The sequence below is a fragment of the Ictalurus punctatus genome, chromosome 25 (genome assembly GCF_001660625.3).
Source record: "Ictalurus punctatus breed USDA103 chromosome 25, Coco_2.0, whole genome shotgun sequence".
NCBI lineage: Eukaryota > Metazoa > Chordata > Actinopteri > Siluriformes > Ictaluridae > Ictalurus > Ictalurus punctatus.
Genome location: NC_030440.2, coordinates 16,702,548 through 16,726,267, shown reverse-complemented (window position 1 = coordinate 16,726,267; position 23,720 = coordinate 16,702,548). Strand labels below are relative to the sequence as shown.

Below are 23,720 nucleotides of genomic sequence, written 5' to 3'. Positions count from 1 at the left end.
GTTCTTCTTCTTCGTGGGTTACGGATACGGGTTCGTGTGCACAGTGCTGTCTTGTGTAGGGAGTACATTCACAGCCTCCATGTATATACTGTATATAAAATTAATTATTTTAAAATTCTGCATGTGATATTTTATGTTAATGTGTAATCAAAACTAATTTGAGCAGTGTGAAACATGCAAGTCAGTCACTGGAATGAAGTTAGTTTGATGTTGGATGTTCGATATTCGCGGAAATTAAGGGACCGTCTCTAAAGTTACATACGACATTGTTAAACACGTTTCTGACTTCAATAGCATTCGAAGGGAATGACTTACAGTCATATAACTAACTGTACAGTGTTCATCTGGGTGTCAGGTATGATACACACCTCTTAGATTTCTGATATTTATCAAAATAAACTATTAAATCATATATAAATATTGCCATGTATTTCACTACAGAATGGGCCCATACACAAAACATACCATGATTTAAAGCTCAATAGCATTTGAAGGGAGTGACGTACAGTCACACAACCAACTGTTAAATCATATGTAAATATACCTGATATACCTGACACCTAGTCGAACACTTACAATACTTGATTAATTAACATTAAAATACAGATAGCACAATGCAACGTTTTCTTGTCTGATACTGATACCCATCTGATATTATTTCTTTAAAAACTACTAATCTTCAAAATGATTAAAAAACAAAAACAAAAAAAAGCAAACAAACCTGAAGCACTTATATAATACAGGGGGGAAAAACAGGCTTACACAAAACTCAGCTTTAAAATGAGTTTTTAATATAATATTAAATATAAAAATGTATTCAATCAATCCTAACAAAGCAATAAAATCATGTCCCGTTATATGTAATAATTTCCAGCTCCAATAAAATCTTTTCCATCACCAGTTCCGATCTTTTCCATTTGTTTCCGGAACACATTCATATATTTTTTCTCTCTCCAATATCTGATCTGCAATTATTTATTAAAACTATTTATTTTTTTTTGCGGGTATCGGCCCGAAACTGGGCCTGGGTATCAGACCCGTACCATAAATAAATAAATAAATAAATAAACAGACAGATAGACAGACAGACAGATACATAGACAGACAGACAGGCACATAGACAGACAGGTAGATAGGTAGACAGATAGATAAATAGATAGATAGAGCCCATGAAAGACAGACCGATAGATAGATAGACAGGCAGAATATCAAAATATCAAAATAAGTGTAAATAAATAACTGAATAAATAATAAATGCTAAATGTTTATTTTGTTAAAGCTTCATTGGGTCCTGACTCTTCAAGCACCCTGCATATAACATATTGACCAAAGGGTGCCAATAATTCTGAAGTAGACTGCATTTAAATCATGATATTTAATGCTTATAGGGTTTCTAAATGAGACCCTGCTCCTAAATCTATTAATAGACCAGGCTACAAGGATGGCCATGTGTGTGTGTGTGTGTGTGCTTGACTTGTGTGTTTAATAGAGATGGCAAAAGGCGCAGGGTGTGACTCCAGGCATATCCAGGCACTCAATGTGTGAACGTGTGAGAAGAAGAACTCCGCTGCAACCCTTTGCCTATGAACTGATTCGATTTGTTGTTGTTGAGATTTTGTGCAAACTCTCCCACACCACCGGCACCAATCATGAAGAAGAGCAAGATCAGTAAAACGAGTGAGAAGGAGAAACGTGAAGTTCAGGAGACAGTATCAGAAACGAGAGCTCGTACTACAGAAGCGGCTTCAGGTGCTCCAGCAGGTGTGTTTCAGCCTCCGGGGAATCTTTATTCGGCCATTCTGAGCCGCAACCAAGCCGTCAAAGATGCCAAGAGACTGAAGGATTTCCTGGAGCTCAGGGAAAAATATGTGCGCAAGAAGGTGCTGTTTAAAGATCCGCTGTTCCCTGCGGACGACTCGTCTCTTTACTACAGTCAGAAGTTCCCTCTGAATCTGGTGTGGAAGCGTCCCTCGGTGAGTGGACCAGAATTTCTGGGCTCGCACTTACATCATCACGTCCACATGATCATCTCACAGCTGGATACGTTTCCCTCGATCCTCAGTGCCGTATCTACTGTTCATTATGGCCTCGTGGCCTTCGTTGCGTTTCTATAGCAACAGGGACTCATACACAGGGATTTCGGACACCGCACGTAAACAGATAAAAAACACAGTATGTCGTTACTTAAAGAAAAACGTGCAATCGTTGCTATGATGAAGTTTACCATAAGGACGTGTTTATGTAACATTTATGGAAGGAGTCTCCAGTGTCAGGGCTTTGTAACAGTTCCTTAACGAGAGAGAGAGAGAGAGAGAGAGAGAGAGACAGAGAAAGTGTAGAGGCTGGCGAGGGAACCACTGTTTATACTGCTATAACCTTGTTTCGTATAATGTTAAATATAACTATAAACGGATAAAAATTTTGACCTGACGTTCATTAGTAAATGAAAACCGTAATCGTAGACAACTCGCTGTGTCATAAGAAGAATAAAGTATAATGTTAAGGGAAACTCATCGACGTTGGGGTGGAAACAGTGACTCCACTGTTGATTATTTTCCAGAAATAATCCAGACACCCCAGATGTTCTTTTTTTTTTTTTTTTTTTAAATTTCTTACATAGGATATATGATGCTGTTATGGCTTACGTCGCTCCACTTAGCACATGCTTTATGACAGATGAGATAATGCACACTGTACCAAGTGTCATAACATGGCCACAGAAAACTCTTGCCTCTGATTGGCTGGAATTGTTTCATTAAAAAATGAGCTCATGTCAGTGATTATGACAAATACAGACAATGCAAGTGGGCATGAGAAGACTCATGACAGTGCACGACGTGCTGTCATAAGCATGTCATAAACGGATATGTAAATCCTATGAGACAATGGTTGAGTAAAGCGGTTTTGCCTTTTTAAAAAAAAAAAAATTATGGTTTTAAGCTAATCATTTTCATTTTCTGCACATTCCACCCCCCCGCAAAAGAAAAGTGACTGTGTATTCACTAAAGTCCTCAAGTCAAGTGTCTTTATTGTCCTTACAACCATATACAGTGAAACAAAACAACGTTCCTCCATGTAGAACACCCAGTTCCAGTTCTGCGCTCTAGGAGAGATTCCTATTGTTGCAACCCCATCTCCCCTCCCCCTCCCCCCACCGGTAAGCATTAACGTTCCCAGGCCTTTACAACTCTCTCTCTCTCTCTCTCTGTCTCTCCCTATCACCAGGGATACCAGATAATGGCATGCAATCATAAAGCGTTACCTGATTAAATATTTAAAATAAATCCCCAGGCCAGGTTATGCCCCCGGTACTTATCTTTCTTATGCGTTGGTGGGTCAGACAAGGGCGTTGGGGTGCTCATTGACGCCCCTAAGCTGGAGGCGCCCTAGGCGACCGCCTAGTCCGCCTATGCCTAGACACATCCCTGAGAACAACGTGCTACACAGAACGATACAGGACTACATGAGACTACACAGAACCAAATAACACCTACGCATTTCTACATAACGTGCACATGCAAAACGTCTGCAAATAGCACAAGTCAGTAACCATAGTAACTACTAAAACAGGACAACAGGCACAGTTAGAGACAGTACAGCGCCGACCAGAACACATTTCTAGCGTACAAGTTTCAGATATAATAACAGGTTATGCAAAAAAAACAAAAAAAACAATCACATATTAATATATAATAACATACTATGACATAGTATACAGCACATAAGCTTATACCATATATGGACATAGCAGTTATTGCGTCAGCAGCAATAGTGTTTGAGAGCATCACTGTCTCTACGCACACATGTACCGACCGGTGTTAAATCCTAACACCGAGCAGGATCTCCATCTTCATCATCTACTGCTGTCTAGACAAGCCTGCAGACTTAGCTGACTTCCTGTCAGCTCTGCCGCGTGCTGAAATAAAACGACTCTGATATCCTGCGTGCTCTGGGAATGTGAGAGTGATCCGGCTACGTGTTTGTCGGGGACTTAACGCACCGTAGTGTTCTCACTGCTCCCGGACAGCCGACTCTCCACGTCTCTGCGAGAGAGAGAGAGAGAACAAACCTGATAATCAGCCGCTTTCACTGGCTGTGATTTACAGCTCTATGTCTATATCCGTTCACAGCTGTTGAATCCTCCTCGGGAGTTGATTAATTTCCTATAACAGCAGCTCTGGCAGTAGTGCAGCTGCAAATCAAGAGAAATTAACCCTCGAAGAACGCCCCCCCCCCCCCCAAAGTGTACCAAGTATCAAGAGAGTTTGGTGGATTTTAAATGACAATAATGATCAATTCTTCTGAGGTAAGGGTTCTTAGCTTCCCAAATGGGTTCTAGTCGAAAGCCTTTCTCAAGAGGAATCAGTTGTAAGCTTGTAGAACTCTACGGCCAAGTGTTTATCAGAAAGGGTTTCAATTAGAACCCATTTTCAGAACATTTAAGAACCCTTAGAACCCTTTTTTTTTTTTTTTTTTCTAGCAGGGTACCATGTACCGCAGAGAGTTGAGCTCAATTTGAAATGTCTGATAGGTTCTAGGTCTTAAAAAAAGAAAACAATGACCAATAATTTGAAGTTTGTGTCACACACCTACCCAGTGTACTACACACACACGCTTAGAAAAAAATGGTTCTTTAGAAGTTCTTGTGATAGTTAATGGTTTGAAATGAGTTCTCCTTGAAAGCATTTTGTCAAAAGGGAAGCGCTTTTTTGTAGGGCTCTACAGAGAACCTTTAAAGTTTCTCACAGAGGAGCAACTGAAAACTCCTAAAAGGTTCTACGTCTTAGCAAGAAAATATTGACCACTAATTTAGAGTTTATACCACCAACTTATCCAAGTAATACATACACTCTACACCTAGCAATACACACAAAATGGTTCTTCAAGGGTTCTTTAAGGGTCCGTTGGATAATTAGGGGTTCTTAGCTTCCTAAAGAGGTTCTACTTGGTACCCTTTCTGATAAATTTGTTGTACGTTTAAGTAAACTAAACATTCATCAGTGTTTCATTATCTGTATGGTTATCAGAAAGGGTTCCAAGTAGAGCCTCTGTCTCACAGCTTCAAACCATTAATTATACAATAAACCTTTAAAGAACCCTTAAAACAAGATGTACCACATTCCAGGATTAAACGAAATCTTAACCCTCGTCTTGTCTGGACGTTTTTGTCCTTTATGGACCTGAGTGTAAGTTTTTTTTTTTTTTAAACTGACGCACAAGGGTTAAACATCTGGCAGGTTCTAGATCTTAAAAAGAAAACAATGACTAATAATTTATCGTTCACGTATCTGTATAATCCATACATTTTTAGAACAGCTGTTTCTTCAAGCGTTCTTTATGGGTTCACTGTAAAATTAAGGGGAAATTAAGAAAAAGGGGCGGGGATAAAGAAATAACAAAAACGAAGGGAATATAAAGGAAATTCACTCGTAGCTTCCTAAAAATGTTCTACTATGAATTGTTTCTGATAGGGAAAAACACTGCTGTAGGGTTGTACGTAGAACCTCTGAGGGTTTTCGCATTGTGTGTTTATATAAAACATTTATCTCATGTCTATCCGTGTACATTTTTTTCACAGCATGAAATAGCTGATTGTCTATAGGTTTAAAGGGGTAGGTTTGGTTAACAGTCGTACCCCTGACCTGCAGGTTTGCGTGAGTTATACGAAGTGATTGACAGGTGGTGTATAAATTTAGTAGCGAAGCCGGTATGGTGGCATTAATGTACACACTGCCGACAGTCGTCAGGTTACAAGCTCTTCATTAAAGCTGTGGCTTCGGGCCTGGCCTTCAAAGACTCCATGCTGTAAAGGCATAAATGTGTTTAGTGACTCCGACATACTGACATTAGAATGGAAATGTCAGTGCAGATGTACGGTATGCACACACTGCTATGGATCCCTATTTCTGCACGTATGATCTTTTAGCGCAGTGCAGCCAAACTGGAAGGAACGGCTTTACACTACACGAGACAGGGCGAGACCATACAGTTGCGCCCAAAAGTTTGCATACCCCTTGCAGAATCTGCTAAATCTTAATCCTGTTAACAAAATAAGACGGATCATAAAAGTCCCATGTTGTTTTTTATTGAGTCGTGTCCTGAAGAAGCTATTTCACATAACAGATGTTTACATATCATATACAAGACAAGATAACAAACGAATTTATAAAAATGACCCCGTTCAAATGTTTACACGCCCTTGATTCTTAATACTTTATATCATTATCTGGATGATCCATGACGGGTTTTTTTTTTGTTTTGTGATATTTCTTCACGAGTCCCTTGTACGTCCTGAGAAGTTAAACTGCCCACTGCTCTTCAGAAAAATCCTCCAGGTCCTGCACATTCTTTGCTTTTCCGGCATCTTCTGCATATTTGACCCCTTTCCATCAGCGGCTACATGATGTCGAGATCCGTCTTTTCACGCTGAGGACGACCGAGGGACTCGTACACGACTATTACAAAAGGTGCAAACGCTCACTGATGCTCAAGAGGACACGATACATTACGAGCTGGGGGGGGTGGGGGGGGGGGGCTAAACTTTTGATCAGGATGATCGGTTTAAATTCTTAGTATTTTGTCTTTTGGGAGACGTGTAACTTGTGTAAGGCAGTACTAAATGAAAAAAAAAAGATCTTTAAACAAAATAATAACAATTTTTATGATCCGTAGCACGTTCGCCTCACACTTCCAGGGTCGGGGTTCGAGTCCCGCCGGGGCCATGTGTGTGTGGAGTTTGCGTGTTCTCCCCGTGCTGCAGGGGTTTCCTCCGGGTTACTCCGGTTTCCTCCCCCAGTCCAAAGACATGCATGGTACGCTGATTGGCATGTCTAAAGTGTCCGTAGTGTATGAAAGTGTGTATGTGATTGTGCCCTGTGATGGACTGGCACCCTGTCCAGGGTGTACCCCGCCTTGTTCCCTGATGCTCCCTGGGATAGTCTCCAGGTTCCCCGTGACCCTGAAAAAGGAGTAAGCGGTAGAAGATGGATGGATGGATGGATGATCCGTCTTGTTTTTTTTAACAGTATGTGTGTAACCGTGTGGTTAAGCTGCCTGTTTGTTTTTTTATTTCATTTTCAAATTAACTCAAAGCTTCATCTCTTCTTCCTGTTTCAGCTCAACTTAATATAACTATAAGTATCACAGGAGCTTTAGAGGATTTCCACCATAAGCCGCATTAAGACTGTTGTAACCCCTGGGACTTTTAGCATCACGGGATCTAAACCCACATCCTTTACAATGTGTATACACCTACAGCTTAAAAAGACCTTTTGTCTTCAGTAAGCACTTTATCCTGGATCCTGGATCCAGAGTCTATCCCAGGAACGCTGAGTGTGAGGCGGGAATACACTCCAGATAGTGATAGGACAGTAATATTCTCTCACCACATGATAGTCTGAACAACATGTTTATGTTTTGAAAATATCTCTTGTTTTAATTGAAAAACCTAAAGACTGTAATAGAACTCGAAGGCTACCCGAGTCTGTACGGCGAAGGGGTAAGCGGCTGTAGCAGTTTTCACAGCGGATATGTAGAAGGATGACCAAAATAAAGAGTTATAAATAGTTACATGTATAATTGTAAATGTTAAAGTAGGTGTAGTATAAAGTGTTGCGCAGAATGACTGATACCTCACAGTTATTGCACTTGGAAAATAATTGCACCGAGGGAAATTACACCGCACTGCAAATACGTAAGTCTAGAATGTGTGTAATATGATCTGATGTCCATATTGGCACAGTACAGAGTAATGTGAGACGGTGGGGGGAGTGAACATGCAGAGCCAGTGTTAACCCTTTCATCCATAAATTTTCTATACGCATATCCAGATTATTTGATATGATTTTTTTTTTTTTTTTAACGGATTGTCAATGAGTAAAAAAAAAAAAAAAAGGCTAAAATAGTATGCCTGAAATAATTATAATCATTTTTAAAACGTCCAAAATGTTCAACATTCAGGTCTAAGAGTGGGTGATTTATATGTAGATAAAATTGATTTATATATGCATAATGATGAAAATGCGTATTAATTATGATTAATGCGTAAATGGATTACGTGTTAATCTATGAGAATTACAGTGCTACAACTCAAATATTTAACATTTAAACGAGGTGAAATATCCGAGAACCGAGAAGAGTACAAGCTAAGCGATCTGAATTGAAAATAATCTCATGAACTGGCTTTTCTGATGTTGCCTGATACGCTACTCCAAAAACGAGGGATTATGGAGGGGGGGAAAAAACAACTTCCACTGCTTGATTCATGTTCAGGATTGACAGTAGGCCTGTCCGGGCTGAGCAAAGTGCTCGGGGTGTGCTATACTGCTTCGGGAGTTCAGCAAGACACACTGGAGCTAAACCCAATCGGAGCTTTAAACCAATCATGTAGAATTTAATACTCAGCCAGTGTAGCTTGAATAAGACTGGAGTAAGATGGTAATATCGCATTCTGAACACACTCAAGCTTTATTAAAAGGACCACGTGTTACAAGAGTCCAATCTAGAAGATTTAGAAAGCACGTGCTAGATTGAGCATCGTGTAGGCTAGCATATTGGCTGTTTCCATAATGACGATATGCCGTTTTAGAGACGCTACATGCACGAGAATCAAATAGCAAACCAGCACCAAGGGTTACACCAAGGTCCACAGTCTATCTACCACACTACATGTGCTGATAACTTTATTTAGAAAAGTGCTCTGACCAAAGAGTTCAAATGCTTTCATACAGTGCAGGTCAACTGGAGGTGGATCCTAGACCTTATTAGCTAACAGCTAATTATGCACAAAAGTGTTCAATGTTACATGTATTAAAGTATACCCCATTTCTTTTTCTTAACAGGAAATTTGCGATAAACCACAGTTCATTATCGGAGGAGCAAACAGGATGGATATTTGCCAGGGAGACTTGGGTGAGTCACGAGAGAGAACTCTCTTTGAGGCAGTGGTTAAGATGTTGGACCTCTGACTGGAAGGTCATGAGTTCAAATCCCACCAAGCTGCTACTGCTGGGCCCCTGAGCACGGCCCTTAACCCTCAATTGCTCAAATGTGTAAATGAGATGAATGTAAGTCGTTCTGGATATGGGCGTCTGCCAAATGCCGTAAATGAGGGTGTGTGTGGAAAAGGGCGGAACTAAAACATACTTTCAGACATCGTTCATTCATTGATCACTTCCTGTAGTTTAATGAGGGTTGAATCATGCTCTTGCCTCAGTAGTCTTTTTTGAAACGCAGACTCAGACCAACTCTCTCTCTCTCTCTCACTCACACTCAGATGACTTGGACTAGATATTTTCTTCACACCTGTGAGCGATTTCCCTGTTCACACTTGCCGAAATTCACCAAATGTTGCCTATGTGAAAGATGTAACTCACTCCTAATATACAAACCCACTTCTTTTTGCTTTCAATCTTCTTGTTTCTGTGAGTAATAAAGACTATTTATTTAGAGCTAGCGACAAATCCGGCAGCCCCCAGTTCCTGGATAATCACAGGAGAACAGCAAGCTGTCACGTAAGGAGGTAGAGGACGGAAATATAGGCAGACATATCCAAATCATGAAACAATGGTGTGGTCAAAACAGGCAAACGGTCCGGCGATCAGCAAACAGGATAAACTAGACAAAGACAAGACTCAATTAACGAGGACGAGAACCAGATCAAAACCATGAAACAGAGAGCTAAGAAGAAAGGCATGGTACACGACCGAGACTATAGCAACGGAGCATAATACTTCGCAAAGACATTGTTTGAAAACAGACTTTTTATACTGTGGAGTGAGTGTGTGAGATAGGATGCAGGTGTGCGTGATTAGAATGAACCCGAGTGTTCTGGGAGTTGCAGTCCACGGCGGACATGCTTGTAGGCCGCAGTGCAGGATGGGAAATGTAGTCACTGGTTTGCTGTGACATGACACAAGCACTAGTCAAAATGAAAACGAGCGTACGTCTGATAGCAGGAGCGAAGTCATGTTATCAAGTTCCTCTTTAAAAGCCAAATAAATGCCTGCAATAAACAAAACAGTGATCCCTAGTTATATATTAGACTGTTTATAGCTGCTGTAATGTAAGTGAAAGCAGGAACCGCCTCCTTGTTCTGCAGGAGAAAAAGTGTAATATGTCGTTCATACAGTCATTGTTAAATTAGTTTGGTATAAGAGGAATAAAACTCTTCAGCACATGCAGTTATAGGAAAAAGAATCAACTTAGGGGTGGTAGCTGTAACTCCACTTTATCACACTATTCTGTTGTTGATTATTTCCCTATAACAACACACTCCCAAATGGTTCATTCATTACATGTATAATAAACAGGACTAGTTCATGACTTTACACACCATCTACTATTCCTTCGCAGCACAATATAATAGGATCATTTAATTCAACACAGATGATGTCTGGTGTGAGTCTTTAGTCATGCTTGGTCAGATATGTGGCTCGAAGTGGCGTCTTTATGTCTCTGATATTTGCTAAACTTGGCAATCAGCTCCTTATCTCAGCCATTATGGTCTTTTTAAAGAGAACACTAACAATAGAGAGATAATGTAGCACACACGGCATACCCTTGGCATCTATAGCCTTCAGGCAAAGATTAGACCTTAAAAAGGTAAACATATACGGTATATTATTTTAAATTAAGGAATAATTATGTGGGCATACAGTATAACGGTTAATAGGGTTTTTTTTTTTTTATTGTGATAGAAGAGTAGCATATTCTTAATTAATATTATTTCTTAATTGTTTTAAGTATAAGTTGCTCAGGGCATTGTGTATAATTGGAAGTCAATTTACATACAAACGTATATGTTCCAGGTTCCAACTGCTTACTTACTTTTGACGAAAGACATCGCAGAAACTGAAAATGGGAAGTAATCACTTACTGGCTGTGACTGGTTTCTTCTTTCTAGAAAGTAACCTTTGATAGACACGGACAGCTGATACTCTATGGCGCTTCTCAAGGCCAGATGGGAATAAGCGAGAGAGAGCAAAAATACTGTCCCTTAGATGACCCGTAGCCTAAGGTTATCAGGACGTATGCTGAGTCACCGGATCTATTGGCCATGGGATCCCGTGATATGATAGTGATAGTGATAGTGATAAGCCACCATCAGGCAGGCTGACATAACTGAAAAAGATTGTAGGGAAAGACATGAGGAGAATTCTGTAACCTCAGCCCTGAGCATCTGTTTTCATCTTGTTGATGGATGAGAAAGAACCTATTAGACCCTGTGCTCAAATCATATATCACATTGGGCAAAAATAGATCAGTTACGAAGCACAAATGTTTTCTAAAATTAATTCTAGACTCAATCAGGGCAGCATCATCAGCGTAGGCCATAAATGAGAAGGGTGTTTCAGGGAGCTTTCTGAACACATGATGAAATTCAGTTTTCATCGAATAAACCTGAAAGTTTATCAGTTGCAAATGAACTCCATGGTTTTTGTGTTCAAAATGTAAATGGAGTTATAAGGGAATGGGTTGACTTTCAGGTCTTTTACGCATCAATAAGACCTCAGACAATCTGTTGCACTTGCATCCGGTATCATTCCCTCATGGATCAAGACCTTGTCATGGTGACTGAGTTTATGTACTTCAGTGAACCTCAGGGCTATGTCACCAGGAGGTTAATTCTAAAGTATGGCCAGCGTTGATAAACAGATCTCAGGGGAGAGGTCATGCAAAGATTGATCCCCAAAACCCCAATTAGAAGGTACAGAAAAGACAGTCCATCTTGCTTGGATTAGACATACCAGGGCCAAAACCTAGAGCCAGACCTGGGGCTGGTATCCACAGGTCACCAGTCCAACCCAGAAGTGCAACGTGGGGCCATCTTGTGGGGTTACCACTTGCAAAATGAAAGGTAGGAGTGAGGTGAAATGCCAGCTGGGTGTCAAGCATGTGATGGACAGCCTTAGATTGACTAGACCTTTGATATGGAAGCTTACATTGGGAGCATGGAATGTCACTTCACTGGTGAGGAAAGAGGCCGAGTTAGTGTGTGAGATGGAAAGGTGTGGATTAGATACTAGATATCACACACAGTTCAGACTCTCAATCAGGGGTGGTCGCTGTCATACTCTAGTTCCAAAATGTGGCCTCAGACTCGTGTGGGGACACTTAACAGTCCCAGGCTGAGGGCCTGAGTTGGAGTTTTTTTCAGGTGGACATGGTTGCCTCTATGTGGGTTTGACTGTCAGGAACAAGTCTCATGATGTTGCCTATCATAGTGGTATACGCTGGTAGACCAGTGGTGAGGGAAACCATCAAGTTGAAGAATGAGGCCCTCTGAGTAATGCTCATGGAGAGCTGAGTCATTTGAGAAATATAGGCGAGCCAAGAGAGACTTAGCATTGGAGGAGTTTGGAGAGGCCATGGAAAAAGACTTTCGCCTGGAGGGATTCAGTTTTCAGACCAAAAGCTCTGTTTACTGGTTAATCTATGTACCAATCCTGACCTGCAGTATGGTCTCAAGCTTTGGGTGGTGACTGAACAGTACAGGTGACAGAAATGAGGTTCTGGGCTGGTTGCTGGATTTACTGTACTCTCTGTGATAAGGCAAGTTTCTTGGAGACCCAGGAGAGCCTTGGAGTAGAGCCACTGCTCCTGCTAATAGAGAGGAGCCAGTTGAGGTTGTCCTAGCAAGTGCTAGAGCTGTATCAGGCATTTCCTGCTGAAGGGAGACCCTAGAGCAGTCCCAGGACCTGATGGAAACGTGGACATTTCACAGTTGGCTTGAGAACATATGGCGATTCCCCAGGAGAAGCTGGAATCTATGACCAGGGATAGAAACGTCTGGGATGACCTTTCCAGCCTTCTTTTCACTGCGACCCCCATTAAGAAAAGCGGATTATCAACCCATGTCTAAAGATCTGGACACATTACCAAAACCACACCACCCACAAGCACCCACAAGTTTACCATACCGTACTCCGATCAGACATTCAAGCTACATTCTGAAGTATTTGGGGTCGTTTTTTAGAGAAGCCTCACTTTCACTTCCTCCCTCTGCAATAGTGCAGCACAGTTGTTTGGGCATGCATATCATACACTATTTATATCTTTTATCTCTCTGCATACTTCTCTGCAAAAGTCTGGACCTATGAGGATTCACTTTAATTCTCCTTTATCTCTTTTATTATTTACTATATACAACCATTAAGTGGTGCAATATATTAGTCGTTTCATTTGCCTTTGTACAGCATGATCACACCTTCTTAAACAGATTGTAAACCTGCATAAATGTAGATTTTTCTCATATATATCCATAAAATCTGTCATTTTAATTTCTACATTCTGCAGGTGATTGCTGGCTCCTGGCTGCCATTGCCTGTCTTACTCTGAACGAAACCCTTCGTTACCGAGTCGTTCCACCAGACCAGAGCTTCACTGAGAACTATGCTGGCATTTTCCATTTCCAGGTGTGGGGGAATGGGGGAAAACATACTTTAGATTATTAAAATGAGGTCATTTGGAATAATCCATTCCTAAATCGATCTTTTTCTGTGTAGTTCTGGCGCTATGGTGAGTGGGTGGACGTCCTCGTGGATGATCGACTTCCCACATACAAAAACCGTTTGGTGTTCACTCGGTCGGGGAATAAGAATGAGTTCTGGAGCGCTCTACTGGAGAAAGCTTATGCCAAGTGACTAACTTTATACTTGAACTTTTAATTGGCTGGAGTTTAAAACCTGAGTAAGACATAAGGAGCAGCAAAAATCCTAGGTTTATAGGGGGTTTTTTTTTTCCTGATAAAAAAAAAAGTTTTGTTTTTGGTCCCAGGCTGCATGGCTCCTATGAGGCTCTGAAAGGTGGAAACACATTAGAGGCCATGGAGGACTTCACCGGAGGAGTAACAGAATACTATGAGATTACAGACGCACCAAAAGAAATATACAACATCATGAGAAAGGCCTTGGAAAGAGGTTCACTTATGGGTTGCTCCATAGATGTGAGTGCCTTGATGTCTTGAAGTCTGTCAAGATCTTGTATAGCACTTTCTTTTGCAATTTCATTGTAAAAAAAAACAAACAAACAAACAAAAAAAAACCTTGAATTAATCAGCTTTTGTATGTGAATACGGCGAGTACAAGAGTTTAATTACGATGCATATGTTGAAGTGAATGTTTCATGCTTTGGTGGCATTTCCAGGATTAACTTTCCTAAGAACTAATTGCTAGTGCAGTGTCAATATTCTACCAACTAATAAGCGTACTTATTTTCTGAAATTTCCATAATATTTGCTTTTAAATGTATAATTGGATCATTTTCTGCTTTCTTGTTTTCAGGCTTTGGTACCAACTGCTAGTGAGACCAAAACTTCGACAGGTCTAGTGAGAGGCCATGCTTACTCAGTTACTGGTGTCGAGCAGGTCAGTGACCCATGTGATTATCTAATCATGATGTCTAATACCAGTCTTGCTTTCTTTGGGGACTTACAGACCCCAAACCAGGCTTGGAGAGTAACGGAATACATGTAACGGTAGACCGTAATCCGTTACAGTTACGTCAAAAAACAAAGTAAAGCTGAATCCTAGTACTGCTATAACCACAGCTAACTCTAGGCACACCCTAATAGTAGGTCCATCTGTAAATATTTAGTACACCGTAACCTTAGTCCAATCCTAACCTAGCCCTAGCCAGTCATCCATACAAATATCAGCATAAGCCAGGGCGAATATTTTCGACTTGACTGTAACATGAATTAGTAGGTAAAACTCCTTATGAAACTAAAACTGATTTACAGTCAGCCATAAGTTGTCTTCTTTTAAATAGTTGTGTTGTATCGGCAGGGTAAACAGCAGGACGGAAGGGACACTCGTATCCGTCTGGTCCGTATCCGTGACCCGTGGGGAGTCGCTCCTCCACCATCTTGCAAGTCTAATGACTGGACAAAGCTTGTGACTTCCGAGCAAGAAAAACAGAAACTTCAGCCTGTTGGGCCTGGGGAGTTTTGGTTAGTCCTCTGATTTCCTTAAAGAGCCAGGCTTTTTTTTTTTTTTTTTTTAAAGACTCACTTTAAAAAACTCACTTTTAAAGGAAGGGGTTTTTTTTGTGGAAAGAATGAAGGGCAGTTGCTGAAATCTGTCAGCGAAACATATTACGATAGGACTTTTTCATGAGTTTTTCAATCCGAATTTTTTTGTAAATAACACTAAGAACTATCGGAGTATAAGAACGATGGAACTATTTCTATATTTTTTTTTTAAAGGAAATATTTGTGGTGGTTGTTTTGGTCTGATGGTGCATGGAAACCTACAAAACTTGTTGGAAAGCATTATAGGTCGTATGAATTCGTTACTGTATTGCTCACGTTTTGGAAAGTTTGATAAAATTCCATACGGACATGTTATTGTTAGAGTGTCGTATTAAATTTGTGTTACACATTTATTGGCAGGATTCAACAACTGCCCTTAGTATTCCATTATACCTGAGATTCAAGGCAACTGGGTTGGATGTTTGTGTTTTTTTTTTTTTTGCTAGATAGAAACGTGACGAAATTCTTACATACGTTACAGATGTAGCGGGTAGCGATTTAGTTGAAACAAACGACAATATTCCTTTAATGTTGATATCTGGAATAGCATGTATACTGTGCAGTAGCACTGCAAAATATTCAACCTAGACGATTAAACTACTGTATGGTGGATGCGACCTTGCGTCCATCGTCGTACTTATTCTTCACCTCGGCTCGTCCGTCAGGATGTACTTTGAAGAGTTCCAGAAAACCTTCACCAAGCTGGAGATCTGTAATCTGACCCCTGACGCGCTGCAGGATGACGAATTACTCAAATGGACTGTATCCGTGAACGAGGGCCGTTGGGTGAGAGGCTGCTCGGCGGGCGGCTGCAGGAATTACCCAGGTGGAGCAGCGTTACACGATCGTCTATATAAAGAGCGTTATAAGCAACAACATCACAAAGAGTGCAAATATTTTGTAAAGAATAAACATATTGAGGTATGCGCTTATAGGAAAATAATCGACGACAAGGTGGTATGATGCCGCCCTAAGTTAATCACAACAGCGCATCTCAGCGTGTCGTTTTTGTCAAAGATTACTCATTTTATTTATTAAAGAACGACACGTACTTTTTTTTTATCCATTTGTGGTTACATTTAACATTTACAGGCACCGGCCTGTATTTTTTTCACTCTCTTGAAGTTAATAAATACAGCTTGTTGTTTAAAATTAATTCGCATTTCCCATACGGTCATTGTGAACGAGTTATTATGATAGAAACGTATCAGAACGATACGATTGACGTATACCTGTAATTCACCTGGCAGTCGGCGCTATGCCATAGCCGTGAGGTTATAGAAAACTAATCAACACTTTCTGGACCTCGAGAATTGAATAACGCTGTGGTATTAATACCATCAATGTCATTTATTCACAATTTATAGCTATGTATTAATATGAGTCGGAGACGTTCGGGTATCGATGTCTCGCTATCTCTGTGAGACTGAAGTCCTCTTTCGTGATGCAGACACCTTCTGGACAAACCCTCAGTATCGTCTGCGTCTCACCGAGGAGGACGACGATGAGCCGGAGTACGGGGAAAAGGGCTGCACCGTGGTGGTGGCGCTCATGCAGAAGGGCAGGAGGAGAGAGAGCTACGCAGGAGCCACGCTGCACGCCGTCGGCTTCGCCATCTACGAGGTAAACCAAACTCTTTTTATCAATACACCATCTGGTAGGTTTATTCTAGCTGTTTATTATAGCTCTCAGAGGCAAAGTAAATATCAGTGTTTCTTTATGTGGACGCTAGTTCAGTGGTTAATTTATTCGTTCATGTGATGGGGAACTGCATGGTTTAGTTAGCCATTAGTGATTGGTGATAGTGAGAGAATCTATCTAATCTATCACTGTCTGCTACATGATCGATTACTAAACTGAGATATAACATCGGCAAAGTAAAATAAAACTAAAAAAAACTATTCCAAAATGGCTCCCTGAGCAGTCAAGACTATAATGCTAGGGATGAATTGCTAGAAAGGTTTTCATCTAAAAGATAATTCAGTGTCACTGATTTTATATTTCTGTGTTTCCCCAATCTCTCTCTTAGGTTCCGAAGGAGGTATGACTACGATAGGATGCTGTGACAGGATGAGTGACAGGAGGTTTTTCTCATGATGTCCGATCTGAGCAGGAGATCAGACTAATTTATTTACACAATACATCTCACTGCACATCTCTTGCACTCACTTTCGTTCACTCTCATTTTCTTTCACTCCTTTATTATTTTCTTTCTCCCGTCCTTTTATTTTTTTTCTCCCATCTTCTGTTTGTTTACTTTTCGAAAACCTGCATTCTCTGTTTCGCCCTTTTCATTAATTTTCCCGCTTAACATTTCATTTTTTCCTCTCCTTTTTTCCTTTTACTTCTATTGTTTCTCACTTTTAATTCAATTTATTTAACACCCCCCCCCCTTCTTTTGTGCTTCCTTTCATTTCCTGCCTTCCTTCCTGTTTCCTTCACATTTCCTTCCAGTTTCCTTCACATTTCCTTCCATTCTTCCTTCCAGTTTCCTTCACATTTCCGTCATTTCTTCCTTCCGGTTCCCTTCCTTCCTGCCTTCCAGTTCCCTGCACATTTCCTTCCTTAATTCCTTTCTTCCTTCCTGTTTCCTTCACATTTCCTTCCATTCTTCCTTCCAGTTTCCTTCACATTTCCTTCCATTCTTCCTTCCAGTTTCCTTCACATTTCCTTCCATTCTTCCTTCCAGTTTCCTTCACATTTCCTTCCATTCTTCCTTCCAGTTTCCTTCACATTTCCTTCCATTCTTCCTTCCAGTTTCCTTCACATTTCCTTCCAGTTTCCTTCACATTTTCTTTCTTTCTTCCGGTTTCCTTCCTTCCTTCCTTCCTTCCTTCCTGTTTCCTTCACATTTCCTTCCAGTTTCCTTCACATTTCCTTCCATTCTTCCTTCATTCCTTTGTGTGTTATCAAATTAACACTTTCCTGAAACCCACATTCTACTTTTACTTTGTATATTGACAATTTTAACTAAACAATAGTATATAATCATATAGCACATATGAAACATATTTAATGTAAACGGTACTAACATACTAATGCTCAACTTAGCAATCAATAAGTCAGTTCCTAAAGAAGTAACTACAAATATGGTACATTTATATCTGTAAAAGCAGATTATTTGGTATTAAAAGACTTTTTAGTTCTGCATCTTCACACTACACGCTCTTTCTCCTCCTTTCTTAAATAACTGAGTCTTTCACTTTCTATGCTCTGCTTCTCCGACCACAGATGCATGGCAATAAGCAGCACCTCCCCAAAGACTTCTTCCTGTACAACGCTTCCAAAGCTCGCTGCAAATCCTACATCAACCTGCGGGAGGTGACGGAGCGTTTCTGCCTGAGCCCCGGAGAGTACGTCATCGTCCCGTCCACCTTCGAACCTCACAAAGAGTCCGACTTCCTTCTCAGGGTTTTCTCCGAGAAGAAAAGCACATCGGAGTGAGTTTCAAAGTAATGTGGGCGTGAAGCCGTAGGGTCTTCAGAAATATATATACAGTATCTGTGTGTGTGTGTGTGTGTGTGTGTGTGTGTGTGTGTGGGCTGTTTACGGTAAGATTTACACCTTTCATTTTTCACATGTACTGAATGTGCTTTTTAATTTCACCTCTAAGTTTTTAAACACGATTCACTTCTTTTCACATGGGATTATTTATGTGTTATTCAGTGGCATGTCACCATGTGTGGTTTATCAGCGCTTTATGTTTTCTCTCAGGTTGATGGGAGCGGTGATCGAGGCTGAGCCGTATTTGGTTAGTTATGTAACATGTCCATCTTTCAGCAGGAAAAACCTACATTTATCATGGCATCATATCAAATCACCACAACACAATTCAACAACACAAAAGTGCTTTTCATTTAAACCTGCACATCATTTTCCATAGCATTTTCCATTTTCCATTTTCCATAGCAAGACTACCATGACAATATTATATATATATATATATATATATATATATATATATATATATATATATATATATATATATATATATATATATAATTTTATGCATGTATGTATATATATACAGTACATACATATATACACATTATATATATATATATATAAATTATTATGTATATATAAGAAATTAAATTAAAATGAAAATAATTTAAATTGACTTTATGGTTTTCTTTTGTAGAAATTTTAATCTAATCCTCTTTTTTTCCCTTCGACAGTTGGAAAATGGCAAGAACAAAATTAAGGTGAAGCATTTTGATGATCAGCTTAACATTATTTGACTTATCTCACCTTTGTATGAACTAAAGCAAAGATCAACTCTGCAAAAAAATGTTTCTTAGTACAGTATATACTGTGCAGTATATTGTTAGTATTGCCCCGGCAAAGAAATAAAAATAAACGCTTAGAAGAAATGAAATGATCTAACAAAACAAAACAAAATAAACACTTCAAACTAGAAATAAGTCAAATGTAGAAATATTCTGAACCAACTTACAATTATTTTTACAATAATCCTGTTGACTTTTTTATTTTTTTTAGCTTTTTTTATTTTTCCTGTACAATTTCTCTCAGTGGTTAAATTGATCAAACATTCACTGATATAAAAACCACAATGTCTATTAACATGTCTTTTGTTTTTTTTAAAAAAAAACAAAAACTTTCAGCTCTTTGAGGAGGAAGAGAGCGAGGAGGAGAAACAGTTCAGAGCCGTTTTTGAGCAGATTTCTGGAGATGTGAGGTCAAAAATATCTAGCATATGTAGTGCGTCTCATCGGTGTAATGAAATCTACGCTGATACTCACACCATGCATGTGGATTTCTCTCTCAGGATATGCAGATCAACGCCAAAGAGCTGACGATCGTCCTTAACAAAGCAGTGAGCAAATGTGAGCCATCAAATTCAAGGGGGAGAAAAATAAATAAAAATCTGTCACTAGTTTCGGTTCACTTTCCGATTCGTGTTCTTATCTCGTCTTCTTACTCGATCAGACAAAGAGCTGAAATCAGAAGGTTTCAGTTTGGACAGCTGCAGAAGCATGATCGCGCTCATGGATGTATCCTTTTTCACGCATGGGTTCAGCCTACAGAAACCTGAGAGAAATGCTCATTAGGAGAAGGCAGGCTGATTAAAATGGAGTGAGATTCTTGTGAACGAGGCAGAATTACACCTTGACCTTGTACGTTAAAAGACTGATGGAACAGGACGCTTAAACCTGCAAGAGTTCAAGCACTTGTGGAACAAGATCAAACAGTGGAAGGTAGGTCTAACGGTCCTGAGCTTGTTTTAATGCGTATAATATGCAGTCAGAGCCTTGTAAAGCCTTGTAAACATAACATAATACAGCTAGAAATCTCTTCACAAATGCACGGCGTGTCACATTTTATCTACAGATCATTTTCACCCGCTATGACACGGACAAATCCGGCACCATCAGTAGCTTTGAGATGAGAAATGCTGTTGCCGACGCAGGTACGCACGCGTCTTTCGTTGAACAAATCTCCATCCTCATGGATGAAACCCCAAACCGCCTGGGATCCCCACCGTGAAGCGCGCTGGTGGGAGCGTCACGTTAAAAGTTGTCCTTTTCCGCTTGGCTGCTTTTCAGACTTAATCCCCTCTTTACCTTTCACTGACTTCTGGTGGAGGTATACAGTAATCGTATGAACTCATAGATAAAATGATATCATACATCATCTTTTCTTATAGTATGATCAAACATGTATATTGTAAAGATATGATAAAAGCACCATGAAGACCAAGGAGTTATCGAAATTCCGGGGCAGAGTTGTGGACAAGTTGGTTATAAAAAACATGCTTGCGTGTTCGTTAAACATTATATTTAACTCCCTCAGGATTTCAGCTCAACCCCCAGCTTCATGACATCATCGCAATGCGATACGCCAACGAGCACTTGTATTTGGATTTCGACAGCTACATTTGCTGTTTAGTGCGACTTGAGGGGATGTTCAGTAAGTATGCTTTCGATCTTTCACAGTGCCATGTAATGAAGCCTAACATGGAAGGACCAAATGTTATATCTGTATTATTATTATTATTATCATCATTATAATCAGGGGGCCAAGCACCAAAGGTTGTTCTTCTTCTGGCTAGGGTGTCTACGGCAGTATTAATTAATACTAATTTGCAAAAATATCATGTAATCATTGTCCTTAAGAAATCCTAAAGCGTGTACATTTTGTTATAGGGGCTTTCAAAGCCTTCGACAACGACGGAGATGGTCTCATCAAGCTCAATGTCCTAGAGGTAAAAGTCAAAAAATCACAAATGTAACTTTTATTGCGTTAACGTGCTGCACACGCTTTGTAAACTCTCTCCTCGTGTTTTTTTTTTCCTTGCAGTGGCTTCAACTCACCATGTACGCGTAGTCATGAGCACAACCTGTTCACTTGGATAAAACACGAGAACGTGAATAATTCCATCTTCTACACGCGGACAAGGACTGCAGAGCAAACACTGATGACTTTAATACAGCTTTTACAGCAGATGTTGCAAATCCCTGGAAAACAAAACTGAAAAAACAGACTTTTTTTTTTTTTTTGCCAACAAGACATTCTGCGATGCATTCGGTTTACTCCTGTGACGGTTTCTATAATGCGGTGCTTCGATTATCCCCTTTTTTCATTTTGATCTGTTTCTATGATGGCTCGACGTCTGACCATCCAATGATTCAATTAACGAACGACTCTAATAAAGGATTTATTGATCTGTTGTACTTCATATCAATTCGTGTTTAAAGTCCCCATGAAATAAAGATTGAAGTTTTGTGGCTTTTAGTATGAATACGTTCGGCATTTAGGTTATCTATAATCTAGTGTCCTCAAAAACAACGACAAAATTCGCATTTAGAACATACACGCATTCAAAATTTACACTCTCTCTCTACCACCGTTACGGATCAACCGTTTCGATGACATCATTCTGCACTTCAGCAGATTTTCATCTGATTTTCTGTCCAATCAAACGCTCTCTAGAATCTGACGCATCCCGCCTCCAACAGTTATAGTTATTTTGTGGCTGTGAGGTAAGATAAACGCTATTGGCTATTTAGAAATAGGGAGGAGCCACTCGTTATGTCCCGCCGTGTCTTCCTGTTTCAGTGGACATTACGTCTAAACGTCGAATAACGCTACGCGATTCAAGGCGTTTCACAGGGACTTTATTTAACAAATAGAGATGAAAAGCTAATCTCTGACCCAGAGTTTAACTTTTGATTAATTCTTAATGTTTGAACCTTAAGTTTGTTCTAGAAGTAATTCTGCTTGTCCTCCATTACGTCTTTATGTCTCACATTATTTACCTATTAATTCATAAGGCATATTTATTAGTTTGTTAATGAGATTCATCACACTGATGCTTGCGTACAAAGCCAAAAACAGACCAGCACCCACTTACCTCAGAGCACTTATCACACCACGCTCCCTCCGATCCTCCAGCACCGCTCGACTGGTCCCAACATCTCTCACAACACAAGGAAGGCGCACATCAAGACTCTTCTCAGTTCTGGCACCTCGGTGGTGGACTGAACCCCTAGATGTCTTCAAACCACGTCTAAAGACCTACCTCTTCCTCAAGTACTTAAATTAGCATACTTGCTTAGCATAGCATAAAAAAAAAGAAAGTGTTGTCTGTGTGCTTTTCTTACTATATTATCTCCCCAGTGAGTTTTTAGACTGATGGTATTCTTACTGAACCACTATCAGGATGTATTTATTGCCAGAGACTACAAAACACGTCTGTGAGTCGCTCTGGATAAGGGCGTCTGTCAAATGCCATAAATGTAAATGTTTTAAAGTATTAAGGTCTTTTTGTTTGTTTTTTTGTTTTTGGAAATGCAACTGAGAACAACACTTCACACGTCTTCAGCTTGATTCCGCATTGATAACAAACCCATCATAAAATGCATCCCCAGACTCGTTAAGGTTTTATGCTGCGTTCGACTAAAACTCGTAACCCGGAATTTCCAACCTCCGACTAGAAAAAACAAACAAAACAAAGGAAACGAAAAACTCGTAATTCCTACTCGGAAAGTCAGGGAGTCAGTCTCCTTAACCCGGAGTTCAGCGAGTGACGTCACAAACATGGCTGCTCACTGAACAGTAAACAAAAGTAGCCCTTCTTACCTTTAAAAAAGGTGCAATAGTCGATTTTGTTTTCTTACTAATAATATCAGAAAGCATTAAAAATTCAAAGCGCCTAATTTTATTTATTTATTTTAAACTATGGTTTAAGTCAAGAACACAGGAGAAGAGTATTAGGTGGAAGAGAAATCCCTTTGGAAAATTGCGTTACGGTCCGGAAGGCACGTTTGTGTTTACACACCCGGCCTGTCAGTCATTTTATAGCCACGCCCATCACTCTGCACCCTGCTAACGTTATTATACACTTATTACCATGACAAAAAGAGCAGCGACTGAATACCGCGTGACCATTCTCATAAATCATCGTGAGCTGGATTTGGTGTGTTTATAGCGTTATAAAGTGCGCTTGTTTTCGTGTGATATTATGACGATGCTATGACCTTGCTAATGCTAACTAGCTGAACCACTGCTTTGTGGGTAAAAGGAGGGGGCGGGCTCAAAGAGTAAACAACGAAACCATTCACGTTATTCAGCTCCACCTACATAACCTGGGAGACTTAATAATCTTGAGAAAGCTCTAAATGAGTTCTACTGTGTATTCGCTCTGTAATTCTATCAGGTCTTGAGT

At 40.0% G+C, this 23,720-nt stretch overlaps 1 protein-coding gene across 1 annotated transcript; it reads left to right on the top strand.

Annotated features, from left to right (window-relative positions):
• The first annotated feature begins 1,531 nt into the window (after nucleotides 1–1,531).
• capn3b (calpain 3b) lies at nucleotides 1,532–21,735 on the top strand. Its single transcript, NM_001329248.1, is given in 21 exon segments — nucleotides 1,532–1,973; nucleotides 8,841–8,910; nucleotides 13,297–13,415; nucleotides 13,506–13,639; nucleotides 13,777–13,945; nucleotides 14,283–14,366; nucleotides 14,787–14,950; nucleotides 15,697–15,857; nucleotides 16,482–16,654; nucleotides 17,061–17,072; nucleotides 18,263–18,471; nucleotides 18,746–18,782; nucleotides 19,210–19,236; nucleotides 19,657–19,725; nucleotides 19,821–19,878; nucleotides 19,982–20,046; nucleotides 20,182–20,250; nucleotides 20,384–20,462; nucleotides 20,846–20,962; nucleotides 21,199–21,257; nucleotides 21,353–21,735. Coding segments are annotated over 21 exon segments (2,226 nt in total). The 5' UTR covers nucleotides 1,532–1,649; the 3' UTR covers nucleotides 21,380–21,735.
• The last annotated feature ends 1,985 nt before the right edge of the window (nucleotides 21,736–23,720 follow it).